The sequence below is a fragment of the Cuculus canorus genome, chromosome Z (assembly GCF_017976375.1).
Source record: "Cuculus canorus isolate bCucCan1 chromosome Z, bCucCan1.pri, whole genome shotgun sequence".
Lineage (NCBI taxonomy): Eukaryota > Metazoa > Chordata > Aves > Cuculiformes > Cuculidae > Cuculus > Cuculus canorus.
This window is the reverse complement of record NC_071441.1, coordinates 29592670-29620517: the sequence shown is the minus strand read 5'-3', so window position 1 is coordinate 29620517 and position 27848 is coordinate 29592670. Positions and strand designations below refer to the sequence as shown.

General features: G+C 41.1%; 1 protein-coding gene across 17 annotated transcripts in view; it reads right to left on the bottom strand.

Moving 5' to 3' along the window:
• LOC104058407 (TLE family member 4, transcriptional corepressor) overlaps positions 1-27848 on the bottom strand; it is a 296638-nt gene that overhangs the window by 222129 nt on the left and 46661 nt on the right. For 13 of the 17 annotated variants that reach the window (XM_054055175.1, XM_054055165.1, XM_054055172.1 and 10 more), the window contains 2 exons: positions 22215-22419; positions 21810-21826 (listed from right to left, as the gene is read on the bottom strand). The exons of 2 other annotated variants lie outside the window; for them this stretch is intronic. In XM_054055175.1, the coding sequence (XP_053911150.1) occupies positions 21810-21826; positions 22215-22419 (222 nt within the window). The remainder of the gene's footprint in view (positions 1-21809; positions 21827-22214; positions 22420-27848) is intronic. 2 more of the 17 variants (XM_054055163.1, XM_054055170.1) reach the window with 1 other exon arrangement.

Here is a 27848-nt window from a genome sequence, read left to right as displayed (position 1 = left end):
AGGCATAAATTGGAACTGGTTTTGGCCATACAGTGGGTGAGCTCCAGGGCATCTGCAGGCTGTAAATGAATTCTGTCCCTAATGATCCCAGAAAAGATAAGCATGGAAATGCTACCACACTGTGCTGTTGGCATTTCAGAGGATAAAGGCAAAAAAATGGTATTAACCTGCACGTTGGTCATCACAGTATACAAACCCCTGAATGTTACTCCAGCCAAAATAAGACACAAAGAAATGGAGGGGTCAAAGGCCACCAAGTCACAGAGATTCAGAAGAACCGAGGGTAAATCTTTGGAATATATTTGGAAACCTGAGGAACAGAGCAGCATCAAGATAACGCAGAATGCTCTCCTCAAATATTTATTTGAGGTTCCAATTACTGATTTTTCATGCCATGTTTCTCAGTAGAGACCCGAAACAGTTTGAGCAGTTCTAACAAAATAGAAACAGAAACACAGAGGAGAGAATTGGGAGTTAACTAGGGAGAAAGAGTGAGGCAGGGCACACAATCAGAGGCTAAGAGAAAAGCTCAACCAGTCAGAGCATTCAATGTAGGAATTTAATTGTGGGCTCACCACCATGAAAGGGAGGGAGCAAGAAAACCATCAGCCTGCATTATGGAGTTTTGATTCAGTGGCATGCCATGATGCAAGGAAAAGCAGGAGTGCTTCCTGCATGTTATTCAAAGGCTATGATGGACGCACACAGAAAATTCCCAACATTCAACAAATCTCCAGAATACTAATGCTAATTACATTTTCATAGTGTCTGAATTTAAACAGAACATATAAGGTAATTTGGTTTGTTTCTAGAATATAAGAAAACACAAAAAAGGGAATGTTTTATGATAACCATTAAAGGTCCGTGTCAGTATGCTTTACACTTCGTTAAAAAATATCTGCAAGAATCACAAAATCCCTCTGAATAATTACTGGCTTTTGCTTAGAGCCCTCTTCTCAGACTAAGCACCATAGTAAAACTGTTAGCCTTTCACTTTGCATAGTGATCAAAATGGACTGTACGGCACTGAGCCAAGCCGAATGCAAACACCTTCCTACAGAGGCTCAAGCCACAGGGGTTATAAAAATCTCATCAGTACCGGTAACAGAGGTCAGCACGTAAAAATACAACCATCTACCCCTCCCACCCTCGCCCCCCCGATTTTACATGTTAAAGTAATAATGCTCAGGCTTTAAGTGTTGCCTTCTCCAGGGACAGCTAAGTGGATTCTGCTTTCACGTGACAACTCCTAACAACTTTCTCCTGGGATTTACACTCCCCATCTAATTCTTCAGTTTGACCAGAAGGATATAACCTAACACTAATCAGTGGGGGGGGGGTTGTTGTTTTAAGACCACAGAAATCATGCCTGGAGCCAGTGCCATGAGACATTCTGTTTAGCTGCTTTCAGGTACTATGTACTATGCCCCAGTGCTCCCATTTTTAGTTCTGGTTACATCTAACATAGGTATACCCATGAAAAAGGCATCTGTTTTGAGTTTTCACATTTCTGTTTCTTTCCAATCTATCCATATGTGTCAACCCTTTGGGGAAAAACGTTTTCATTTTCTTTCCTTCTGCTTATTTGCCTCTAGAGTATTTTATAGTTGTTTTGCTGCAGTTATGTCCTAGGAGACAATAAGAAAACAGCAAATTACTGTTTTAACCGAATACTTCATGGATAGAGCTGCTGATCTCTTTCTACACTTTTTGACTTCTTCCCTCACTTCTCCAGTTTTTGATCCTATTTGTTCCCGACTTCATCAGTAGAAAAGTGAGAGGAAGAGAGCTTTCAAGTAACCACCATGATTACAAAAAGCACCCTAAAATTCAATAGAAATATCCACGCCACATGCCGATTGCTTCAATCAGCAGAAACACGTTTGCATATTATGACCACGTATTAACTAAAAGATTAGCAATTCACTCACCTCTTCCCCTGTCAGAGCTTGTGTGGCTTCTGAAGATATGACATATTTTATGCTTTTCTAGTATCCTATATGATTCAGGAAACCAGAGCCACTGCTAAGTATGCACTCAAAGCATTATCCAACCAGTCTCTTAACCAGACAGGAGGATAAAACATGGCTGAGTGCTAGCAAATATTTGCAAATTCCAGTTCATGCTAATTCTGAACCAAAACTTCTCTCAATCATCTATAAAACTGTTGTCCATAAAAAAATATTCAAGTACTAGTCTGCCCAAATAACATCCAAGCCCATTACATCCGCCTCACTTCATCTGCACTCACTTGCGTTCCCAAGACCCTTGTTCAGGAAATCATCCCATTTCCTATTCAGGAAAGCACTTGAGCAGACACCAGATTTGAGGCACACACCAATCTCAGGAAAGTCACAAGGTAGATAAAGAAATCAGAAGAATGGGCATATGTGCTGAACTTGCTGCACATTACCCTGAATCTAGACCTCAGCCTGCTGCAAAAGTAATTGTCCCTGGTCTCATTCTTCAAATCAAGGACTCTGGTAAGTGTAATGGATGGAGGAGTGGTGGTAAAACAGATCCTGTAGTCAGTCTTAAAGCAGTTACATCAGTATGCATTAACACATTATACGTACAACTTCTACTTTGAAGACTTAAAAAATAGAACACACAGTCCTCTATGCCATATTTTTAGATGCATTACAACTCCTCAACATCCTAGAGCTCTGTCAAGAGAAGCAACGGTAGCTTTCACTTTTCTAGGCTTTTCATTATTAATATTAGGTAAGTCATGCTGATAATTTTTTAAACAATAAAAGCAGAATCAAATACTAACTTCAGGCTAGCTGGAAATGTTTTGATGTCAGCAATGAGCAGCCAATACATTTTTAGTCCAGGCTAGACGACACGAAAAGTATAAATCTGTTGTTACTCCCCCTACACTCTACCAAGTAGTTAAGTGTGATAACTGGCACACAGACACATGACCTTCTGTTCTGTTCAAATGAGTTATCTTAGATAATTTGTGAAGACTGTTCTCTCTCATTTAAGTACTACTAATATAATACATTTTCCCGTTTGCTTTTGTTAAGGCAAGACTACAGTAATGCCCCTTAAAACAGCATTCTAGCAAACGCTCCTAAATTATGTAATTCACTAGGTTCAACTCTAATGTTACAACCATTTGCAAGGAAAACAGGTACAATACATTATCATTATAGCTACACAATCCCAAGTTGAATTTTCCTTGGCTGAATTCCTAACACTCTAATGCTGAAATTGATCTGTTTCAAAAACATCAGGTGGAAGGTTTTTTAAATACCATACATGCTCAAGCTCTTTAGTTTAAATGGGTTAGAAATGAGCCAGTGGAAACAGGAGACTAAAAAAAAAAAGAAAAAGAAAAGGAAGTCTTATGTTCTCTAATCTAGCATTAAGTATATTTTAAAGAACAACAGGCATGTTTCCAAACAAACTACTGCACTTACAAATTACCCAGCAGGGATGGAGATAACAATACCTATGGTGTGGGTATAGATCTGAGAAGCTGACATTTTATCAAGGTTGTCTAGGAAACCTTTTGTAAAATTTATTTATAAAATGAAATAAGCATTTATAAAATAAAAGATGCTAGTTTCAATTTGGGATGCTTTTACAGAAGCTGGCAAGCAGTAAGGTTATTAAAATGACATGTTCAAGGTTCTTTTCTTGTTGACTGTAAATAACCTGCCTGTGAGCCAAGAATGTGGAGATCATAGGTTTGAGCAACACTATGAATCCAGCAGTTAGACGGTTAAGGGGAAGCCTCCTCCACCTTCCTCAATACTGAAAACTTCCCTCTAACCACCATTCATTGGGGTTTTTAAATACAGACAAGCTTTTTTAGACCTGCTTTGGATCACGTTGAAAACCAAAACCCATATTTTAATGGACACCTAATCAAGCAGCTTCCATTTATGCATAATGTAAGCAATTACTTACAAACTGACCCAGATGAGACTGAAGCAGATAGATGGCGAGCAGGCAAAAGAGGAGCTTGGGAAGGATGCAAGGGATAACTTGTAAAATGGCTTTCTCAGTTGGGAAAGGTTATTAAATCCCAGATTGCAGCGGTTTGCCAGTGCATTTCTTCTTAATAGATGCCAAGACCACGACTTTTCAAGGTGGAAGCCAGAATAGGTAGCAAAATGTTTCCCAATGCAAAGCTTGACTACTATGATTACCTCTGCACACACCACCTTCAAATTTGATATCAATGCAGGGTGCACTTGTCCTGGTACGTAAATGAAGACTTTACATCAAGTACACAAAACATTGCCAGCAAGCTCTACTTAGAATTTAAGGGATGAGTAGTAAGTCATATCACTGTTCAGTAACCAACATCTAGGCTGCTTGAGCAATAGCAGACTGTTTCCTTGCAAAGCTACTGTGCTTACTCTTCATTATGAGCTAAATAAATCCTGCATTAGGACAGAGCAAATCTTGAGTGTTAAAGTGGGCCTTCATTACTGCTTCCTACTATGATGGGCACACATCCTGAACCTGCCCAGTCCAACTCCTCCATTTCACTACCCCTTATTAAACAGAGTAGGAGGTGAAGTCAGCATTTGTTCATCACAGCAGGCACAACTGTATCCAGAACTCCGACCCTGGACAGAAATCATTCTTCCCTGCCTACACTCTTCCTCCACAGGGCATCTTACTACTGCCAAAGTCACATTCCCATATCCACCTCTGGGGCTGCTCCCTCCACAGAAACACTACAGAAAGCTTGGGAGAGTCCTCCACCCATGCAGCAGTTCACGACGAAAGCCTTGCTACTGACAGCGAAGCACTGTGCAAACAATCCTGATCTTCAGCTGAACAATCTTGCTCTGTGTATGGAAAGCAGCAGAGTCCTGCTAGTATGGTTCCAGGCCAGAAGTAATGTGATGGGGAACAGCTCAAGCACAGTGCTTGCTTGTTGGAGTCACACTGCTGGTGGATGGGTGCACTACCAAGATGCATGAACATTACTCCGGGGTTTCAGCAGTGTGCTTTGTGGCATGGTGTATACGTGCTCTGTGAAGGCTGGTTAGCCCAGCTGCTACACTGTACGTCTGCTCTCTTTCATGTGATCTTCTCAACAGTGCAGTGGGCTTCTGCCAGTTCTGCTACATCTACAACTCCGTGCAATATGGAAGGATCAACAAAAAAAAATAATGTAACCAAACCCCAAGGAAGGATGAACATTCAAGCAAAGCTTCTCTTTTGGAAAAATATGCTCAGATTACACAGTCAACTGAAACCAGTATCAGCCCAAAAGGACCAAGCTGGCAAACTAGCCCACACAAGCTACCACTAGAAAGAACTACAAATCCATTTGCCATGAACAGGACTCATATCCACTGAGAAATTTTAAAAGCACTGATGCTTGAGCAAAAAAATATAACATACAGGGATGAAAAAAACGTGGTTTTATTTGGGAAATCAAGGTTCAGTAGTCTGCTCTTTCATCTGATTGTGTTAAGTCAATTAAGCCTCTTCATGCCTCAGTTCATTATCCATAAAAGAGGGATAATTTCAGAGGCCTAGAGTGTTTCTTTCCCTTACAGGGTTGTTGTGAGGACTAAAGATTTGGAGGCACTCCAGTATCAGAAGGATGGATCCATTAAATATCACAGACTGAAATGGAAAAAAGGGGCGGTGAAGGGGGCTTAATCACTCTTCCTTGTCTCACCAAAGGTACAACTAGATGTATAAATGGCTATAGTAATTCAACTACTGTAACAGAGTACATATACTAAACTCCAGAAAATGTCTACAAATAATTTTAGGCCATTCTTAGTTTGCATAAATCGGTATCACACAGACACAGAAAATGTAAAAGAGGATACACTTCTGCACCACACATAAAACTGTGATCAGCTAAACTCACAAGAACTCAAAGCCTCTGCATCTGAGACATAACTAACTTAATGCTCTGAACAAAATTTCAGGAAGAATATACTGCTGGTGGTTGTTGTGTTTTTTTAAATTACCCATGGGTAACAAAATTAACCAGGAAATGTGCTATCTGCAAGCTTGTCTTTGAAATTATTTTTCTCAAATTAACATCACGTATTTGAAATGTGAACAAAGCCAAATTTGCAGCTGCCTAATAAACCCCAACCCATACTTCAGAATGTGTAAGGCCTTCTCAAAGACAGCCAGATATCAGATAAACCTCCCTGATTAAAAAAAAATAAATTCAAAGCCAGTCTTCCCATTGTCACTCCTCTGACAATAACCCACTAAGTAGAGTCTTTTATTGCTTTGTGCTATGCAGTGTTCGCACTTTTCTCAGTCCATAAATGAGAAAAATAAACAGGGTGTGTGCTTATCTGATTAAAATCCAATGTAAATTATATGCAAAATAGGTGTGCACAATTGATTTAGGGCATCATCTCTCTGTGCTACTTCTGTCTCATTATTTTACAGCTTCCTATGCTACATTATTGAATGTTCTTTCCCATCATCACTCTTATTACTACTTGTCCAGTGTAGCACTACGTTTTCTTACAATCTGATGTCAGACTATGCAAAAAACCTGACACCACAATGCACAGAATCACAGAAGCACCAAGTTGGAAAGGACCCACTGGATCATTGAGTCCAATCATAATCACGTTCTCATCTTCCCTTAAACTGCACATTCTATGAACTGCTAATGTTAAAAATGTTTTTTTTTCCCCCCTTTCTTAGAAAACAGCCAACCCCCATGCCCCGTAACGTTTGCTCAGCCTGAAGACACATCTCCTCTGGCAGGACAGAGGAGAAATGCTCAAACATGTGCTGTGCAGTCCAGCAAAGTAGAAGAAAGATACACCCCTGCCCTCCCTCTCGCCCACAGTACAAACACATTTGAAACTCAACCCCAACCCTGTATGAATGAAGCCCAACCCCTGAGTGTGCTCTTGGCCCAACAGTTCACTCTTGTACCTGTAACATCCGCTAAACCTACTCCTCCAGGTGATGCTCGCCATACCTGTCAGGTACAGAAACTCTCTGCGTGCCCACAGCCCTACAAGCACAGACACTCCTACAGCTACGTGAGGGTATTTATACCTTTCAGTGACCATTCCCAGTCTCAAAACCTAGCATGGGGTCCATCCCACCCAGCGTTTCGGGGTTAGGGCAGCCGCCCGCCTGCCCGCATAACTACTTTGTGATTTGGGTGAGCCCAATTCAATCTCAGCCTACCCGGTACACCACTTCTCTCTCTCCTTGCTTCTATAATCACTCAAAATTATTGTTACTCCGATGTAAATAGTTTCCAGAAGTAGTTTCCTGCTTCCAGGTCTCGGCTTCCTGAGTGACCTCTCCTGGTAAAACACAGCTTGGGGCCCTTCTTACAAGACTGCAAGCTAAGTGGATTAGCTGGAAGAGTAAACTCTGTGTGATCAAGTACAGGAGAAAGTGCATTTCGCGTGAAATCAGAAAACTAACCAAGCCTGACTAAAAAGCATTCAGGCAATGCTGTAGAACATTCAGAAGCTGGGTTTTTTTCCTGAATTCTCACACAATTTAGAGGATACAAAACTGGATTTCCCAGGTGCTATGCAGACATGATTATGGAATATATTTGTTTTGATTGGGTTTTAAGTTCTTGCTTTTCAGAGATTTCTCTTTTTTCCTTCATTCAAGGTTGAAATTTGCTATGAGAATTTCTTTAGCTCCCTGTAGAATTGTTCAGGGTATTCCCCAAAGAGGGATACAAAAAGAATTGCGGATTTATCATGCACAAGCTGATATTTACAGTAACACCACTCCCAGTACATGTTTGCTGGAAACAGCTTGGTATTTCTTGACTTTCTTTTAATATCTGTAGGATTAATAAGAAATTCAGGCCTTGATCTCACATTATTTAACATTTGGGCAAAATGCTTCTTGCTGACTTCCCTCCCTCTGCAGGGCTGTGGTTAGGCACAACAAACAACGCTGCACGTTATAAGAAACCTTAGCAATGGCAGCAGTAAAAGGCAATTTCTTCCTTATCTCTTTTTGCGTGGAAAGCCTAGCAACAACACCACTGTGAAGAGCCCAGAAACAATACTGCAACCATAACAAAGAAGAATAAATAAAACACTCATGGATGATTGCTCAAAGTGGTCCATAAACACCATGATTACTTTGCTACTATGGCATCTGGTTTAAGAACAACCTGAAGATGCACAAAGGCAGGTGACAAAAAATACCTGCATATGTCAACTTTGGTGCTCTGAAACCCCATCAGCACCTCAGATACCAACAGATGCACATGTTACAGCAGAGGCAAAGAATATTTTTGTATTCAGACAGCAATATAAAACTATGCCTTCTGCTTTCATTGCAGTGGCATCTCTATTCCTGGGAACTCTATTTGCTACTTTCCAGTTAACTTGCACAACACTCTGAGGTTTATTGCTACAAGACTATAGCCAGAACAACAATATGATGCATTTCTCCTGCGAAGTGGTAAGACCTTCCAGATCATACATTAACTTCCTCCACGACCGGCCAAGGCAACCATATTTGACAACACATTAAATGCATTAAGGTTGCCAAGTAAACAGTGCTCAAGCACAAAACTCAGGAGCCAGAAGTGGCTAGAACAAACTTGCAGCTCCTCCAGGGCTAAAACTACCTTTTCAGCAAAGATATTCTAATGCGACTCTATTCTTCTACCCCTATTCTCTGCCACCCCTCACGACAGACTTGAAAAGAAAGGACAGCTGGCAAAAGACAAAAACCGTGAGTCAGACAGAGGTAAAAAGATTAGTCTCTGGGTGCCAGAAACCACAAGGATAGGCATCTTAGACACGTATTTTTAAATGTGTTCTTTCTCTCTCCTTCTTCTCTTCCTGAAGGTCTAAATGTAAAATGAAATCATCCTTGCAGAAGGACAGCCGCTCCCCCAAACCCCCCTCGCTCAATCATTCTAGTCACACTACGCTGTCCAGTAACCTGCACTGATAATTCCTCATGAATAAAATGCCAACATTATCATACACAGCTATGCTGTTGACATGCTTTTGCTATTTCACTAAAAATACCATTAATTTTCTGGCTTCACAACAGCTGAGCTATTTATTCTCCATTTGAATATACAAAAGAGTATTTTGTTTAAACCAAATTAAAAGTGTTCCAGTAAATGACTTCAATTTTTCTGGCTATACTACTTAGTGTATACTGTTCTATTTAATCCCCTCTTTCTTCAACTCTACTTCTTCTACTTCTCTTCCCCCCCACTTTTTTCTTTCCTTTTTTTTTTTAATTCCCGTTCCGTTTTTATACTTGATCCTTTCACGCCATCCATGGATTTGCCCAGCAAGACATCCACAGGCAGAAGGAGCTTAAAAACGTGATGCTAAAGAGTTAAGGCAATGGTGAAATTGCCTCCACTCTGTTTTTATTCACCTGTGTTTGCTAAAACATATTTAGAGGGAAAGGGAAAGGGAAAGGGAAAGGGAAAGGGAAAGGGAAAGGGAAAGGGAAAGGGAAAGGGAAAGGGAAAGGGAAAGGGAAAGGGAAAGGGAAAGGGAAAGGGAAAGGGAAAGGGAAAAGGAAAAGGAAAGGGAAAAGGAAAGGGAAAAGGAAAGGGAAAAGGAAAAGGAAAGGGAGCACATAAATGCTGAATGCACCTTCCATTTCCCATCCAGATAAGTGTCTTCATTTCCCATTTAAGTCAGAATGAAAACCATCATCACTGCCAAGCCCTCCTGGCATCTCACCACTTGCTCCCATTTCTATCTAATGCTTTTGTCAACAGTTCAACAAAAGTCAAAGCAAACAACCCACTACAAACACTGGGGGTAACAGCAACAAGCATGAATCCTTCACAATTATCCAGCCCAGCTGCTCAGTGCCTGTCCAGGCTGCTTTCATTTACAACAGTGTCAACAAAAGGCTGAAATCCAATAACTAGGTGGGTCAATACTACCACTGTAAAACCCTCCGAGAAGGAAATGCTGTTCTCCTGCTTAACTGCTTCAGCAAACACGCAGAATAATTCAGTTAGATAGACAAGTGCTTGCCTAATCATTTGTTGTATGAATTATTCAACGCTTTCCCCATAAACCACTAAACAATGGTTCTTCAAATATTTCCCACAAACTACCAAGTCTCCAACAGGGGAAAAGGAAACATCAGGCAAATTCTGACATAACAGAAGACAATGGCAACACATGATCTTGTAAAGTGTTAATGCTGAGACAATTAACGCCTTCCTACACCTTGCTTCTGCATCACTGTATAGAGAGCAAACTGCTTACAACATGCACAAGCACAAGGCACACCTCGGTCTACGAGCTGCCTGATCTTCATATAGCATAATCAAGGCTGCTGCTTACAATATTTCTTCCTCTTCTTTTCATGTGAGTTGTAAAAGAGTTCTCTTCAGAGAATATACAAAATGTGGACAGATAACAAATAAAAAGTCAGTCAGGTGGACGCAGAGAGGAAGGAAGCATTTATTCCCACCTTTCCCCCCCTTCCACATCTCCGCACTCCCCCTGCCCCATGCTCATTTGACCTCTTTTTAAAAAATCACCCACCTTAGCATTTCTTGCTCTGCAGCCACAACGTTTCGGAAAGCTCACCAAGCTTTTCTCCAGAGGTTTCAAGAGAGTTCATGATTACACTTTCAAGGAGCAGTGTAAACTAGTCATATAGCATAGAACGTAGTGCTAAGCATTACATCTTTTACTTCAATTCCTTCTGTAGTGCGAGAACTAGCCACCTCCATATGTCCACTTCCTTGGGTTTTTTTTGTCAAATCATATATTCTTCTAAAACTTTCAGTAAGTTTACAGAAAATGGGCAAATTAGATAACAAAGTTTTCTTTACTTAATCTCACTATTGGCAAGAATAACCCTCGATGTGAACAAATGATTTTCCTCAGACCAGTTTACAAGTACATCACAGTGCAGTGCTGGACAGAGACATATATTGAGCCAGAACATAGTATCAAATACACTTATAAATATTTTATTTTTGACATCTACAGTAGCAGTTATGCATTCCAGAGTGAATCCCTGGCAGTTTTAAGACTTAGCAATATTGTGAGAGAAATTCCATCCGTATGTCAAATTAAAGCACACATTTTTTGTTTTATAACTAGAATCTGTAGCATATTTTGTTTGTAAAACAAGCAGTTTTACAGTGATGGCACGGTAGCAATCTCTGGAGTTGTGTGTTGTCAACACAAAAAGCCTTCTTCAATCAAAGAAAGTTTTCTTCCTCTTTCTGTCCAAAACAATTATGTAACGCTGTCAATTAAGTAGCTGCACCTCTGTCACTTTCTGATTGCCACAGTTATTAGTATACATTCCTGCCCTTCTCCACTTGGTGGGAAACCTCAGTTAAATTTACTATTATAAATCAAGTTCTTGCTATTTGCAATGCTAATTTTATCAGTCTTAACAGGACTGTTACAGTCATTATCAGTATTTGCAAAATGGTTTAGGGGCCATGGAGACCAAGGGCACAGCGGAGGTACTCCAGCACAGAAAACATTTGATAGCAAAAAGGTTGTGATTTGCACAGACTGACTGGGAAAAACCTGCACAGTCCAATGCCAGATACTTTAAAGAGAACAAGTAAGAGAGAGACATCACACAAAACTATCGCCTCTTCCTCACCCCCTGGAGCAGGAATAAGGGTCCAAAAATGGCACCTTCAGCCTTCGCTATGGCTGGAGGCAATGCAGTTAACTAGAAAACCTTCATGAAGCATGCAAGAATCCTACAGGTCTGCTAAATACTTAATTGCTTTCAAATACCTGTGGTATGATATAATGCTTTTAAGGGACCCAGGTGGTGAGCATACAATGCTTTTTATAAAGGCACCAAACTGACCCTTGACAGGCTGCTGAAAGCAGGGTGCTTCTGCTACTCTAATGCCAACTATGCATCCTGACAGGGCACTTGCAAAGACACTACTTCAAAGAAATGGTAGAAGAGGGGTTTCTCTCACCCCACAAGGTTTACTGTAGTTGATTTTAAAGGGATAATTTTAAAATTATTCCTCCCACATTTTGCAGTACGGGACAGCAAAGCTCATTACAAAATGACATTTGCAGGTCATTGCAAGAAACTCTTTCCTGGAAGCAGGAGGAAAAGCAAACCATTAATTTCCTCAAGGACTAAAATAAATTGCAGTTTGGTATGTTTAAAAGAAATGGAGAGATGGGACAAAAATATAGCATCAACAGGTATGGTTTCAGCAAACGTATCAGAGAGAGTAAAAACACACAGATACAATTACTGCAAGCCAAATGTAATGATTTCCTAATGCCTACTGGTGTTACATCAGAGGGCAGAGCTTCATGTTATTTAGGTCAGCATTGGCTTTTCAACTCAAGGGGAGTAATGATGTCTATGTAGTCTGGTCATTTTGTTAGTCAATGAAAATAAACATAGGACTCAGAAATACATTGCTGTAGCTGTTAAGTTTCGTGTTCTGTGTGGTACGTAGCAATCTCATACCACCCTGCAGAGAACCTTTCTTCTTGGAGTAGCTGTGATTCAGAGACAGCTCTCCTGGACCTTCTGCCATATCTCTGCACCGCACTTCCACAGCACACACTAGTCTGGCAAAACAGGACACTGCCAGCAAAACCAGTGTTCTTATTCACTTTGACTTGGCTAGATCAATACAGCAAAGAATATAACTGTATGCCTGCTTCCAAAAAAACCCGCAGTGGCTTAAAATACAACAGCTTCACTGCACAGGGAAGCTTAGGATAGACCACTCACCCTGTTAATGAAAAAAGGAACAAAACTGCATCCAAATTTTTCCCTCCTCCCCCACCTTCGTCCCACTTACTCCTAGGTACACATTAAGGAAACTCCCACAGCTTCATTCACTGTCTCTCCAGAGGCAGCAAAACAGAGGTACAGCTGTGCCTGCTTATGGATGTGTGCAAACAGCTTGTGTCCGGCCAGCCGCAACACCTCACAAAAGCACCTCAGTACTCTTCGATAAGCTTGCAGCTCTGAAAGAAGGGACACAGAGCAATCTGCCATCCTCTTAACGCAATTAGCATATTACAGCGGCATCTCACTTCCAGAACTTCGTTAAGGGACGGAACACATCCCACATACACTGACAGCAGGACACCCGTGGCGCTGCCATATGCCCTGTCCCACAGACACTTCCGTCACGCGTCCTCCTTTTGCAGTGTGTGTGCCTGCGGCGGCTGCCGTTGGAGTGAAGCAGTGTGGTGACAAAGCCCGGCAAGCTGCGGTGCACTCACAAGCACGTATTTCAGTCCTCTCCTCATGTTATTTTTCTTTTTTTCACTGCAGACAGACAAGCTCAGTAACTTAAGAGACTTTTTTTCCCAATTAATTCCCACCAAGTGCTGCTGAGAGCATGTCGAGAGCATCCCAGTCAAAGAGGGGAGCGTTGCTGGGAGGGACCCGGCTTTGTCCCCTCTTGCCAGGCACTGAGGTGTCCCTGGGAGACCCTGCGGCTCAGCCACTGCCAGTCAGTGAGGTCCCACCGGAGCCAAGGAAAGAACAAACTAAGGAAGATTAATTCACAGATGTTCATGTGTTTCACACACGGGGTGCCCTGTGGTCTGTTGCCGGGGCAACGGGAGACCACCAGCATGCGCTTTATTGGCTTTATAAAGTGCATCGAGGGGGCTGTAGTCCGAGAAATGCTGCATGATAATCGCCAGGCTTTTCAAAAGCCTCCTTTTCTGTTTATCCACATTTAACCCTCTGAGTGTTATTAAGAACATCACTATGCATGTCTGGTGCACTAAGAGAAGCAGAGACAGGGCAGGGGGCACATACAGACAGTTTCTACTTCCAGCCTAGATACCCTGGAAAATGCATCCTCAGCATCTGCTCTCGCCTGCCCGGCACTGAAGTTTTCACCTACATGTGGCAGGTAAGCTGTTTGTCGGGCTGTAATAGTGCAGGGGTCCGGGAGGCAGGCTATGGTGACAAAACTCACAGCAACAAGTTTGAAGGCAGCATGAGTGTCACATGAGACTAATGGACTATGGATGGCAATTACAACTATTCTCACACCATCTTCCAAAGAAAAAAAATAAAAAAAAAAAAGGGGGAGGGGAAGGGGAGAGGAGGGGAAGGGGAGAGGAGGGGAAGGGGAGAGGAGGGGAAGGGGAGAGGAGGGGAAGGGGAGAGGAGGGGAAGGGGAGAGGAGGGGAAGGGGAGAGGAGGGGAAGGGGAGAGGAGGGGAAGGGGAGAGGAGGGGAAGGGGAGAGGAGGGGAAGGGGAGAGGAGGGGAAGGGGAGAGGAGGGGAAGGGGAGAGGAGGGGAAGGGGAGAGGAGGGGAAGGGGAGAGGAGGGGAAGGGGAGAGGAGGGGAAGGGGAGAGGAGGGGAAGGGGAGAGGAGGGGAAGGGGGAAAGGGAGAAAGGCTGTGCTCAGTCTCGCAGTGCCAAGGGCTACAACATCACCTATAAATTCACACAAACAAGCCACCCAGGAGTCGGCCACTATGCCTCCCCAGTCATCTGATTCTCATCCTCTCCTTGCTCCTGTGTCGGGCATCTCCTCCACATATATTCTCACTCTCCAAGGCAAGGCTGGGGATGGAGGGGTGGGGGTTAAAATCCCAAATGCCACACTGCCCCAAGCAGCAGCAGTCTGCACAGACATCAAGTGCTAAATCCAGCAGGAGAGGAGAGGGAGAAAGCAAGGGTGGCAGAGGGGATCAATAGAAGAAATGGCTTGCATTCATGCTCACAGGAGAAAGAGCACGCAGAGACAACAATTTCCTGGGAAAAGCTAAAGCCTAATGAGAATTTACTCTGCCTCCTTTATTCAGACAACCAACTCTTTTGTGGCAGGGGCTTCCTGAGTGACAGGAACCCAGGGCCCCTTAATAGGATTTCCATATTATTTCCAACACCTGCCTAGAAGTTATTTGTTTACTCTGAAGGAGGCGAGATTCTCAAATCAGACATCTGCTTCTGGTTCAGGCATGTCTTAGGAAACCCTCTAGAAAGAAGCTTTGTTGCTATGGAGACATTTTAATTTTCTTCCCTTAGTTGGCTGAAAAACATTAGCATTTCCAATTTTTTGTTCTTCAAAAGGCCAAATGTCGCTCAAGAAAACACAGAACTCTTCAAATTGCTATGCAGAATACGCTAATCAAGGTTTAGATATTTAATTAATTATTTGACTCAATTAGAGCTGTACCGTAGAGAGGTGGGAGAGAGTGTAACTTTACAGCAAGTTCTCCTCAATGGCCTACTCTTGCTGGCCAGCCTAATTGCTTCTTACCTCAAAGCACAGCTAAACTTTGTAATTCATGATGTAGTCAACAATCTTGCATAATAACCTGGGAATCTGTCAGACTACTGGTTTCCTTCAACTTCTTCTAAAATCAACCTAAGAGACTGACAACACTTCAACTAGGAATACATTTCTTTCCCAGTGCCAGGGAAGAGCCAGGAAAAGCAATGCAAATATTAATACAAATATTAACCTACTACTAGCATTTGGTGACTTTAGCCAGGTAACAGAAACTTCAAACCCATGTCAATGTCATTGATTCAAGTACATAATCTGTCACCCTTCCCTCCCTTCAGCAAATAATCAGCATGCCTAAGGAATCAACTGATTTTCATAAAAATAAGGGATGATTCAAGTTACTTTGGATCTAAGGGTTTTAAAGACAATTCAAAATCAAAACCAAGTGCTCAATACAACAACAACAAATAAAAAGTATCACAGACCCAACAGAAATCTATAAGACAAAAACGCAGCCACCTAGTTTGTGTCCCGCTTCGACAAAAATTGTTAAGTATTGTTGATTTTCTCCCATTACTTTGACTAACACATATTTAACCCTACCCGCAAATGCATTCTTCATTCCAGACACATTCATCAAGAGTAAATTCGTGTAATCCATGAACGCTAGCATCCAAAGTATGATTTTAATTGCACACTTATAATGAGGAGATCTTCAAAAGAGATGTAAATAAGTTCATTCCCTCTCTTCAATTATTTTCCCCCATCTACTACATTATCAAAGCCTTTGTTCTGGAGAAGACCTTTCCATTCATCTCCTCACTCCAGCAAACTTCTCCTTCCTATTCTAAATGATGTGAAGTCATAATCCTGTGTTATCAACATCACAGTCTGCTGCTATGGAAATAATTAGACATGACTGCTCAGGTTAGAAATTACAGCCCATGTAAGCATTTGTCTTCTGGGTAAAGACGGCATCTGGAGAGAGAACATCTGAATTACCCTAAATCACCAAGTGGTAAAATAAAGCTTGATAGTGAGAACCACTATGGAAGTTTGTCCAAATGTGGGCACACCACCAAACAGTCACCCTGTGGTAACTACCAAAAGGACGCAAGGCAAGAAGCCAATCACAGAAACAGGAAAAAAGTTAAGTAAAGGAGGTGAAGCCATAAAAAGATGCAGAAGCAGCTAATTCTTTGATATGATAGGAATACTCTACACTAAATTAAAGTTCCCAGACTACTGCACTAAAAAGGCAAACGATGGGACATCGAATGAAAGAAATAAATATTAAACTCAGGGCTGAGAGGGAAGGAGAAAAGAAGAAAAAAATGCCCTAGTGAGATAGATACCTGAGGTTCAGTTGTGTTCTAAAAATCTGTTAAAGACCACAGGGCTTGAATGACGTAATGTAAGTCCAGCCATGAAAAGGTTATTAAGAAAAAACATCCAGTGCCAAAAAAACAGGTCCATAAGACAGACGGAAACAACAAACAGGACCCTGCTAATTAATATTTGTTCTGCTTCAGCAGACAGTTGCTGGACGAGACTGCAACAAACAAGCATGTCTCACCCAATCACATCATTAATCCATTCACGTTCGCCACCTGAGGACCAGCTATGCCCCACAGATATTTATTCATCTGTTCCACAAACAAACAATTACAACACATTTTCTGGAATTAGGGCACCTGTTAGATTCGGCACAGCTTACAGGCCCAGAGGCACGTATCAGTTAATACTGAAAAAATTAGTGTATCACAAGCCAACAGAAGTTACTCATTATATTTTTATAACTCTACCCACAAAACACCCATGAAGATCAAAAACACAACTCTAGTAGAGCAAAGTTTAGTTCAAATATGCTCAGCTCAAAACTACCACTTCATCATTACAGAAAGCAAAATACACATAATGCCTCACTTCTGAATGGAGACAGGTACGAGCAGAATCTATGACATGAGTGTGCAATATTTGGATTTTAACAAGCCTGTGAAGTGCTTCTGTGATTAATGGTATTAAAGTGGCAAAACAACAAAATTATCAAAAAATAAATTCTGTAAATTTCCTTAAGCAATCATTTTTTTTTTGGCTCATTAAATACGTACTGTGTGCAAAGACATTTGGTAGGACACTTATGCCACTAAAGGAAATCTCATTTAAAAGAAACCTGACAAGACGAAGTCCACAGCAGTACATCACACAGCAGGCTACATGGTGTTCCTCTTCCAGCAGACTAAAAAAGTCTGAGCAATGTAATTACATCTGGTAGTATCCAAAAGTCTTAAATGTTAGGCATTTTGACTTTAAACTACCTTGCCCTGTTCTTTCCAGATGCAATACACTCCCACAGGTTTTTGGTTTAAGTATCAAATTACAGCTGTAGGAGTAAGCAGCTTACTCTCTCTTACATACTAAAGGAACAGAGGTCTAAATACTTAGTAGTGGCCAACAGCTTGAGAAGCTAAATTGAGATGCACTAGAACACCTGCCACCACAAATGTAAAAGGAATGTGGGAATCACACCCATCCACTTTCCCTGTATCTGCCACATGTGTAATCATTAGCCTTCACAAAGATTAAGGCTAAATCTACTTGAATTTGCCCCAACAGACTTCTAGTTCACTAGCATGTTGGACAGAAACTCATCCCAAGCCCAAAATTCACCCCAAACTTTTAGAGGAATCCCCAATAAACTATTTTATGCCTGCCACAAGACTGTAGCTCTTAATTACTGGCACTTGTTGCTACTAAAACAGTAACCCCCAGCATCTAAATGAAGTGTTTCCACTGCATCAGTAAATCTTACTACAGGCATGGTCTTTGCCCCAAATAAAACACAATTCTGGTGAAAACGAAAAAAGAAAGGCAACACACCACTTGAGTATAAAAAAAATAACATTCAGATTAACAACAGATGCAATAAAAAGTTATGCGAGGCAGTGATTCAGAAGACTCAGATTCTGGAATAATGTGCTCAGAGACATCCCAGCTACCTCCAGCAGGCCTGCAACACAGCCAGCATCTGGGGACACCATCACTCCAGCTGCCACAGAAAAAGCCAATGGAAGAGACTGCTAGTACTACGCTACTCGCTGCCAGGTGGTGCTTTTGCACACAAAATACTTCCTTAGCTTCTTCACAAGGTATGTTTTTCCAAAAGGACTTTATTGGGGACCAGAGTAATTTTTGCCACATTTGTACCATGGCTGGAAAAAGTGATTCTTGTGAGCTGCAAGTAACAAGCAAAAATCCACTGCAGAATATTTTTTTATTGTAAAGAAAACAAGAAAAGTAGTTTTACTGCTTAGAAAAGGGGGCACACCAAGTCCTCTGTGAAAAATATGCTCAGTTAACTGCAGAGCTGTTTGTCTTTCTGTCTAAACAGATTATATTCCCTCAGAGTCCTTAACCCAAGGCTGCACTTTGACCACAGCCCTGCTACTTGCCACCCCTCCCTTCCTTTTGTCTGCTCCGCAGTCTTGCTGCTACATAAAGACTGCCATAACCTAGTTCACCGCACCTCGAGTATTCCCACACTTCAAACTTCGCAAAGGATTTGGAGGACTGCATCCAACCTGAAATCAAGGAACTCCACAAACTACCTTGTTCCATGGAGCTTGCTGTGCTGATGCTGATCTGTTTTTAAGGAATAGCTCCTGCACAATCTCATCTTATCTAGAAGGTGACTACTTAATTTTGGCAGTGAACTGTTAGAATGGTTCTCAAGCCTACAATGGTTATCAGGCAGAAAAATTACACATTTAGAAGAGTGATGCAAACTGCCTTTTCTCTGGCCTGAACGAGGAAGAGATTTGGGACCAAGACAACTGCCTAGCAAATCCAAAGTGCTGGGACAGGTAGCAAGAAATGGGACACTTCAGCCAAACTCTGTTGTTCGTAGAAATGGGTAGGGTTCATTCATTATTTGAATTGTACACTAAAGCGTAAATTTACACTTTATGAGCTATTCTAAAATCTGCCCTGCTTAATAATCTGTATCAGCAAGAAAACACAATTAAACCCAGGCACAACCTTGTATAAATCAAAATTTTGCTACCATATCAAAATGTTACACTGGGGCTGTGTAACATTGCCTATATCCTCATTACATGCTACACTAATTACTACCAGCAGATTCAGAATTTTCTGCACATTAGAGGCTTTTAGAGGAGCTATAAAAAATTTCAGGCACCATTAATTTAAATTTGTATTGAAATTTCCTTTTGACAGATGGCCAAAAATTACTTACTATTTAGAGTACCAGAGCTGCCTGTTTGCACATTAGAACAGGAAAGGGAAAAATTAAAAGCAAGAAGGAAATTTATGTCACGTTCATTACCTGTTAAATGTTAAGGAGCATTATCCTGCATGAATAAATTATTTCATACAAGCACGCAGACTCCAGCTGCTGGCAACTGGCACGTTCTGGCTGACAAAAACCATCTCAAGTCACACAGTAGACAATCATAAAAAGCCTCTCTTAACCAGGAGCCACTTAAGGGAGAAGAGATCGATGGAACAAGCAACTAACTGCTACTCTGGGCATCACTGAAAACGTTTAAGGAAATTAGCAAACTATTTCACCTTGCAAAGCTGGCAGCAAGCCCCGTAATGCTGAAACACCAGTCAAGTTACAATCTGAAGACTGTTCAAGACAAACATGTACTTATCATTCCGAAATAAATCGGCACAATGTAGCAACACCCTCCCCTTCCTCTAGAAGCTGCATGAATAACAGTGCCTTTGAATCATACTCAGACAAAGTCAGCCTTTTTAGTATAAACACTTCCCGTAACACCCATGCCAGTATAAACAACCCAACATCCCACAAAAAATACAGGAATAGCAATTGGCATATACTAGCAGTCCTCCCCATCCACTTTCGAGTGAAACATGCATGGTTCCAACTGCACAGGAATGCAAACTCACTAAAGAAACCAGGTGGGTTTATATTACCACATTTAGGTATCTGTCCTACTCTTACTTCTTTGTTTTGGTGCAGGAAAAAAGTAAATGGACTGTACCTATATGTTCACAGTGAACTGAGGGTGTTCTAGAGAGATCATCACTAAATTGCACCCAGGCTCACTGCAAAAAGCAATAATCCCAGTTTCTAGCCCTCATGACAAGAAAGCTGAATTGAAATCCGATGTGCTGTTGTCCTGTGTCGGCAGATAGACACCTTCAGTGCCTTTGCTGCTCACAGTAAAAAATGACAGTTCCTGTCAGCTCCTGGTTGTTATGCAGCACCATGTGAGTAACAGCAAAACTGACAACCATCGTCTCAGTGGCACTTGGCTGGGACGTGGCAGAATGGGTGTGCTGGAGAAAGCTGCAGGACACATCCCCACCTGGAGCCGCCAGAGAAGCAAATACAGTCTCTTGCATGGCTGCCCTAGCCAGCCAGGCCTCTGGCAGTAAAAAAACCCATGCCTGGCGCCATGCTCCTTCCAACACTGTCTAGGGCAGACCAGCAGCATCTGCCAGGAAAGCTCCTGGTAATCTTGTCTAAAGCAACGAAAACTTATGCTGTGAACACCTCTTCTGCCATTTGGCCAGTCCCAAGAATAAATTACACCTTCCTAGGAAATGCAACACTAAAAACTTGTCAAATTGGTTTTAAGTGCTCAGTAAAGTGGGCATAGGTCTTGCCCTTTGTAAGAGAAGCCTATATTTCATTTCACACTCACCATCACCTCAAACGGTTTAATCTTATGCTCCTGAAAATTGTGTAAGCCACTCAGGCTTTACTGTGTAACCACACTCAAGCTACCCAGAGGCGGGAAGGCAACTGCATAGCTGGTAACAACTGGGTCTCTTGCAAGCTGGTAAACTGCTGGCAGCAGCAAGGAGAGCAAACTGATCCAGGAGAGAACACGGCAAAGATACACCTCCACATCTTGGAGCATTAAAACCCCGGAAGACTCTGAAAGATTCTGGTGGCTACACAGTGTGAACAAACATCAAGGCACACATGCTGAATTGTTGTTGTATGCATCATGGAATGCTCAAAATTACACAAGCCACAAGGTGTGTATTATGTCTACTTACAAACACTACCCAAGCACAGGATGGTGCACGTACATACACTGCAGTGTCATTCAGAGCCTGAAAACTAACTTCTTGAAAAGGGCAGGCAAGATGCTCAGTGTCAGTATCACCTTAGTTGAAGTAGGGAACAGCAGCTTGCTCCTCCCCTGCTGCTTCAGCAAAGACAGTGTGTGGCAGCATCTCATCTCTCTCCTGCGAGTGACAGAGGTCTACTTCCTAACTGCATTATTAGGATATACCAGAATTACAGTTCACAGCCTTCCAAACGACTTAAAACTACCGTCTAGTTCTACTTGTCTCATGAACTTGGCAGCCAAGAGATGCGGGGCACCCCTTTCCTTACACACAGGAACAGCTTCTGTGTTGTTACACCAAACCCATTGGACAGCAATGTTGCCTGCAATGCTAGTGGCCCCACTAGCAGCCACTTTCTAAGTGATATACAGAGTCTAAGCGGGACTCTGATAACAAACACGTATGTCACTTTGTGACTTTTTCCACCACTGTGGGCCATACTTCAGAAAAATGCAGCATGCAGCTCTTTTGAGCCACCCCTTGCATGTATGAAAGAGAGTCCTACCTTGATGGAGTCTCTGTCTGCATGCAGAGCAGCCCCCATGTGCAATAAGGAGAAGAGGTGGAGGCAGAGAGAAAGAGAAAAGTACTAGTTAGTTTACATAAAATTACACATTTATCAGATTCTGAAGAAAGACTCTTCATGTCCATTAAATAATAAATTTCACAGATGTTAACTTTTCTGTACAGTTAATTATTAATACGGCACAGACAGATTTATAAAACTGTATTTCTTGCATTTGAGCACTATTTCTGGCTACTGCTATGTAATAAATATTGAAGCAATTAGCTAGGAATTATTGTGATAGTTCCGTTTTTGGTCTTTTTTTTTTCTTCTTTAAAAAGGAAAATTTTACAAAACGGAAGAAGAGAAACTAATTAAGCCACATATTCATCTAGCAGTACCTACCTCTTTGGTGATCATTATCGTGGTGCTTCTTCTCTTCTTTAATTGGGAGGTGGGACTGCCCCCCCAGTGCACTGGACAGTGCCAGGAGACCAGCACTGCTGCCAATAGGGGGGATGGCTGGAGGCTGCAAGCCTGAAGGGTGTGGAGTGAGTGGCACAGGAAGACCATGTCCATGCGACAAATGCTGGGCCTGGAGTTGTTGCTGCTGTGAAAAATGAAACTCGGATATTGAATTTGTTTGGGGAGCTGTGGGTTGTCCAATTGATCCTGGTCATCAAATGTGATTGATCAGATCGAACAATGCATCTGATCAATCCAGATATCAACTTCACAAACATCCTGGCATTTTAAAAATGTCCATATGTTTGGACACAACACAACTTCAGAGTGAATTAAAAAAACAACAACAAAAAAATTGAAAAAAGGAAGAATAAAGGAAAGGAACTTTACAGTTTTGGTGCAATTTTTATTTCTCTGACAGAGGTATTACATTTTACTCTTTCTAGAGAAACACACCATGTACACATCTAATCAAAACATATGTAACTATAAAAGCAGTTATATAATGAAAAAAACCCTGAAAATTGAGAAAATTTGAGTTAAACAGTTTTCCCACCACTACTGCACAGCATGCAGTGAGAGTTAATTTGAAAGAAAAAACCTGATTTAACAATCCAGAAAAGGAAACTGGTTGCAGCTACCGTTTTACACCCTTTAAGTGTCCTCAGTGGTACTTGAGCAAATTACTAAAGAAAATCTAATGTAGTAAGGCTTGGGTCCTCCTGTAGGCTTGCTCAATAATGCTGAAATAATTGGGTACTCTGTGCACGTTTAGTGATGCTCGAATGAAAAGCTAGAGGCCTGCCCTTGTACTCTTATCTAGCTGCTGACTCTGTGTTGTGACAGGTTTATTTGAGTGGGACTGTGATGCATGCACCAGTAACTGCGCTGACAAGAGTTTAAAGTCATTTTTACCAGTACACTGGCAACACATAGAGAAAGCCCTTGAGAGGTTTGAATTGGAGTGCTTGACCTCAACCAGGGCTGCCATCAAGCGCTGTGCTATACTAACCATTGTGGGGTAGATAGATTGTTTGTTGCTACTTGGTGGCAAGGTGGGGGTGAGGACGGGTAACAAAGAGGTGAAAAAATTAGGTTAAACATATCCCAAGAGAGATCTGTTCAGGTCGAAGGCTTGCCCACTAACTGTCCAACTAATTTCTGTTAATACAGTAACTATATTTTCTTTCCTTTTTCAGGCACCACTGGTCAGGGCTCAGGATAAATCAAATCTGAAGTCCTCTAGGATTGCTCTCACTCCCACGCATGTCTGTACACAGGATTTTGGAAGAAGAAGAAATAAAAACTTAAACGCTCTTTGCAAAAAAACATTACATTTTAAATTCATAATTGCAAAGATTCAAGTCCTACACTTGTTTATCATTTGAACCTAAATTCACTTTCCACATCATAAGTCAGCTCTTTAATCAATCAAGACACAATATGCCATTCACTTGATTCTTCCCTCTCCTCCTTAGTATGAATTTCTATGTAAGGATGAGATGGAAGTAAACGACCGCGAGTCACATACAGCACACTAGGTAATTAACGCAGCACACTGCACATATGCCTCCCTCAACACCGCCCTGTGAAAGCGCAGATCCTTCTCTCACACTTGGAAATACAATAAAACCCAGGCAGTGGAATCAGATATGGCAGTGGCATGCACATGTCATCTGACCCAATTGAGCCGCAAGGAAAGGAGGGGAACGATCCAAAAGGAAGGAGAAAAAAGAACTGGAAAACAGAACAGGGCTGAGGGTGGCAGGGGCATGGAAAAAAAAAGAAAATCAGAAAGATTCTTCCAGGTGGAAGAGAGAAGGCTAAATCCTTTTCCAGGTTACAAAATCATGTCATTCCAGCAGGTGCTCCCTCTTGTAGAAAGTATCAAACGCATTTTGCTTGTTTGATGTTCTTATCAAAGGATGCTTCATTTCTCAGAATTTTAAATTAACTACAACAAAATGAAGCAAGAGCCAACAGTGTATTGTTTAGCTTCAGGGTTTGAATAGGGCTGCCTTACAGCAATGGAATAATCAGGCATGCGTGACTTGGGGAAGGAGGAGGAGAGCAAGAGAGAGACAAAGAATGGACAAAATAATCTGTGTTCTGCAGTCTTATTTTAAACAAGGAATTTCCTATTCCTGTTTGACAATGTGCTATAAACCACTGCAAGAAGATGTCTGCCTGAATCTTCCAGTCGCTTGAGGCAAAGGCTTTGAAAAGAGCTTAAGAATATCAACAGTGACAAAGCTTTCTTCTTGTTAATTATTTCAACCAAAGTGTATTAGGTAAAGGACGCCCATTGCACAGTACTGCGCAATCAGTACAGACCTGTCTACTGACCTACCCAGTTTGCATTACATGACGTTCTCTGTATATACACAGGATGGATTCTGAAGAGCTTGAAGAAAACTGCACTGCGAATGCAATCCCCTTTTTTACTACTCTTCACTGGGAACCTCTCTACATAGCTTAGCCAGACAGAAGCACAGACTGCTTGAATGTAACAAACATTGTTAATGCCTCTCAGACATAATATGGGCTTTAAGAGTAAGATAGGTAATGACATCTCAGGGCCTAGCAGATTGAGATCACCCAAGAATAGCATGGCTGGTCTGGTCCCTCTTGGCCAAGAACTGACTCATATTTATTTCAGTCTGAATAGCAGAAAGCTCTGAAAACAACTGGAGAGAGCAGAGCAAAAACCCAAACATACAGCCTTCCTGCCATGGAGAACTTTTCTGAATAAACCAAGCTCCTCAATGGAAAGTAATGGGAATATGAAACCTGGAAAGGACATGCCCCCCCACACCCTCCTTCACAAAAGTGTCATTCATTGATACCACAGAAATTTGGTGCAACTTAGTTACATTGTAAAGGCACAAATGAAAAACAGACTGTTAAATAAATGTAAGCTAACACCCAAAACGCCACAACAGCCCCACAGTGCCACACAGACAAGGATAACATTGTATGTGTTGCTACACTGGGGTGGGACTAAAAGTTGAACAACCGAGGAAGGATCACTGTGTAGGAATGCATCACTACAAGCAAGAACTACGAGCGCCTCCAACATGATGTTTTACAGCCAAAGTGAGGCTCTGGACTGAAAACAGAAGTGACAAAAATTCATGTAAAGCACTGGACAGGCTTTTGCTCTCAGAATATAAAAGTAAAATGAAAAGAAGCATATGATCACATAATTAAGTGGTTTGGTAATAGGCATACACAAGAAGGTAAAGAAAAAATGACAGCACTTTGTGACATTACTCTAACTGCCATTTACAAACATTTAAAATCTATTGCTATGTTCAAACGCCCTCAACATTCACAGTTTGGGTTTGGTTTTCCACTGCCTATGGGTGTTACTAGTAAGCATCAGCTTCCTGGGTGGTCTGTACACAGCTGCTTGGTTACAGGGAAAGTTACAAAAACATGGGCAATTCCTTAACCCACTGGGCATCAGGTCAGTGCTAAAAAGTGGTATAAAAAAGGTGGTCTGCTCTAGTCATCGAAATTCTAAACGTATGGCAGAATAAGACAACAGACAGATATTCTCCTCAGGCAAAAAAATTCCTTTATGGAAGAAAGTTTACATTTGTTTCCGTCTATACCATGAATTTTGATCATAAAATCTGACACTGTTTAGAAACTGGCAAGGAAAGCCTGAAAATGAGTCAACTGTGCAACCGCTTTTTTTCTGGTATTGTTGTAATGCTTTCACTACCCACTTCCCATCTTTAATTTATTATCCTTAGTTACGTTATTTATGAAGTCTTACTATGTGGTTAACTTTAGACAATCCTATCACAGATGGCTACTGTATGCATGAAATCAAGCGTATATTTTCAGTTATCAATGTGTAATGGGTGAAAACTTGCAAAGGCAGTACAGCAGGATTTATTATGCTGTAAATATTCCAGAACTATTTAAAAATAAAACCATCAACAGTTAGCTACCAACAAATATGCCCTACAGAATCGCAAAACAGACTGCCATGTTTAAGACCTATCCAACACAAAAAAATATAAGAGCAAGGGTAATCCCAAGAATCAGAAAGAAACTGAAAAGAAGACTGCATTCTTTTATAACAACTCTAGGAAAATTATCACTTAAATTAGCTCAGTGGAAAAAACAAAGTAAAATTTTCGAGACATATTAGCACATGTCAAATAAAGATCATACCTGGTTGCTACTAATCTGGTTGTTTCGTTTTCTTTTTTAATTTCCTGTATATTCTTCTAGGCAGCCTAGAAGGAATAAAATAACTCCAAGGCCACATCTGAACAAATGGGTAAAAAGGCTTTGCAAAAGGTTCTTACCTGAGTATCACTAATTTTTACAGTTGCAATTCTAAATATTAATGCTTCACTTAATTCTTTTCCCAACACATCTTAAGAAATCAAATTTGAAGTAAAATGTGATAATAAACTTGCTAGCAAATTAGTTTCTAATGCTCTCTTGTTATAGTCAGCACATTCAAAGCCTGTTTTCCTGGAAAAGGTTGATGTTTTACTGGATACTTTCCAAGTAGTTTTGTGTTACAGCAATCTACCACTTTTCCTCTTACACACTTTGAAAGCTCACAGCCATTATCCAAACAATCCGAACATACTCCTTTAACCTGAAGACATATCTAACAAATTAAAGTCACAGAAAGATATTTTACACCCATACATGTGCGGACTACTCATAACTGCAATACTGCTAGGAGACGAACCTCAAAAAATCTGGATAAAATAGTGTCATTATTGGTTTAGAAATGTGTTAGATGAAGCTATTGATTGCTCAGTGAAACTTAGTAAGATAACATACAGATAAACAGTAACCAAGACAAAGAAGAAATAAAGACATAAAATCAGTGGCTCAAAAGTACACAATATCATGTCAATAGCTTAAGGACAATCAAGAAAACGCAGTCCTTTGGCACACACAGTAACAAGTGTTTTTAGGATGATATGAATTTTTAGCTATCATGCCTGTTCACACCAATGATATGATGTGCACTGTTTGTAATTCCTTTATTCAGTTTTCTCTCTCGGCATATCACTACAAAAAAGGTTTTTCTGATGTTAAAATAGAACACAGCTGAACAGCCTACAAAGAGAGTCATGCAGCAACTCCTCCAGTGGAACAGTCCTGAAACTACATATATGTATCATATCACATCACATGAACATATCGTACGATTGATTTGCCATAAAGAGACTGTGGTAACCATAGATGCAGGGTACAGCAACCTACTGCCCTTACACATTTAAGGTAGAGGGATCATTTTGCAAATGAACATGCCCAATGTGAAAGGAAGGTATTAGAGATTGGTGGGAACTCTAAGCAATCATACACAGATGATCTACTGGAAAACACAGATGTTGTTTCTGTTCAGAAGGGGAATGAATGCACAGGTTAGGCAAAATCTAGGAAAAACCAATAAGAAAGGAGGAAGAATAAAGATACCAATAAAAATTAAAACAGAAACTTAAAAAAAAAAATCAAATGCCAAGTTTCTTACTCTCTGAGAATCGTAATTTATGCTTTTAAGGATGCTGATACTATAGGAGGAAAGCAACT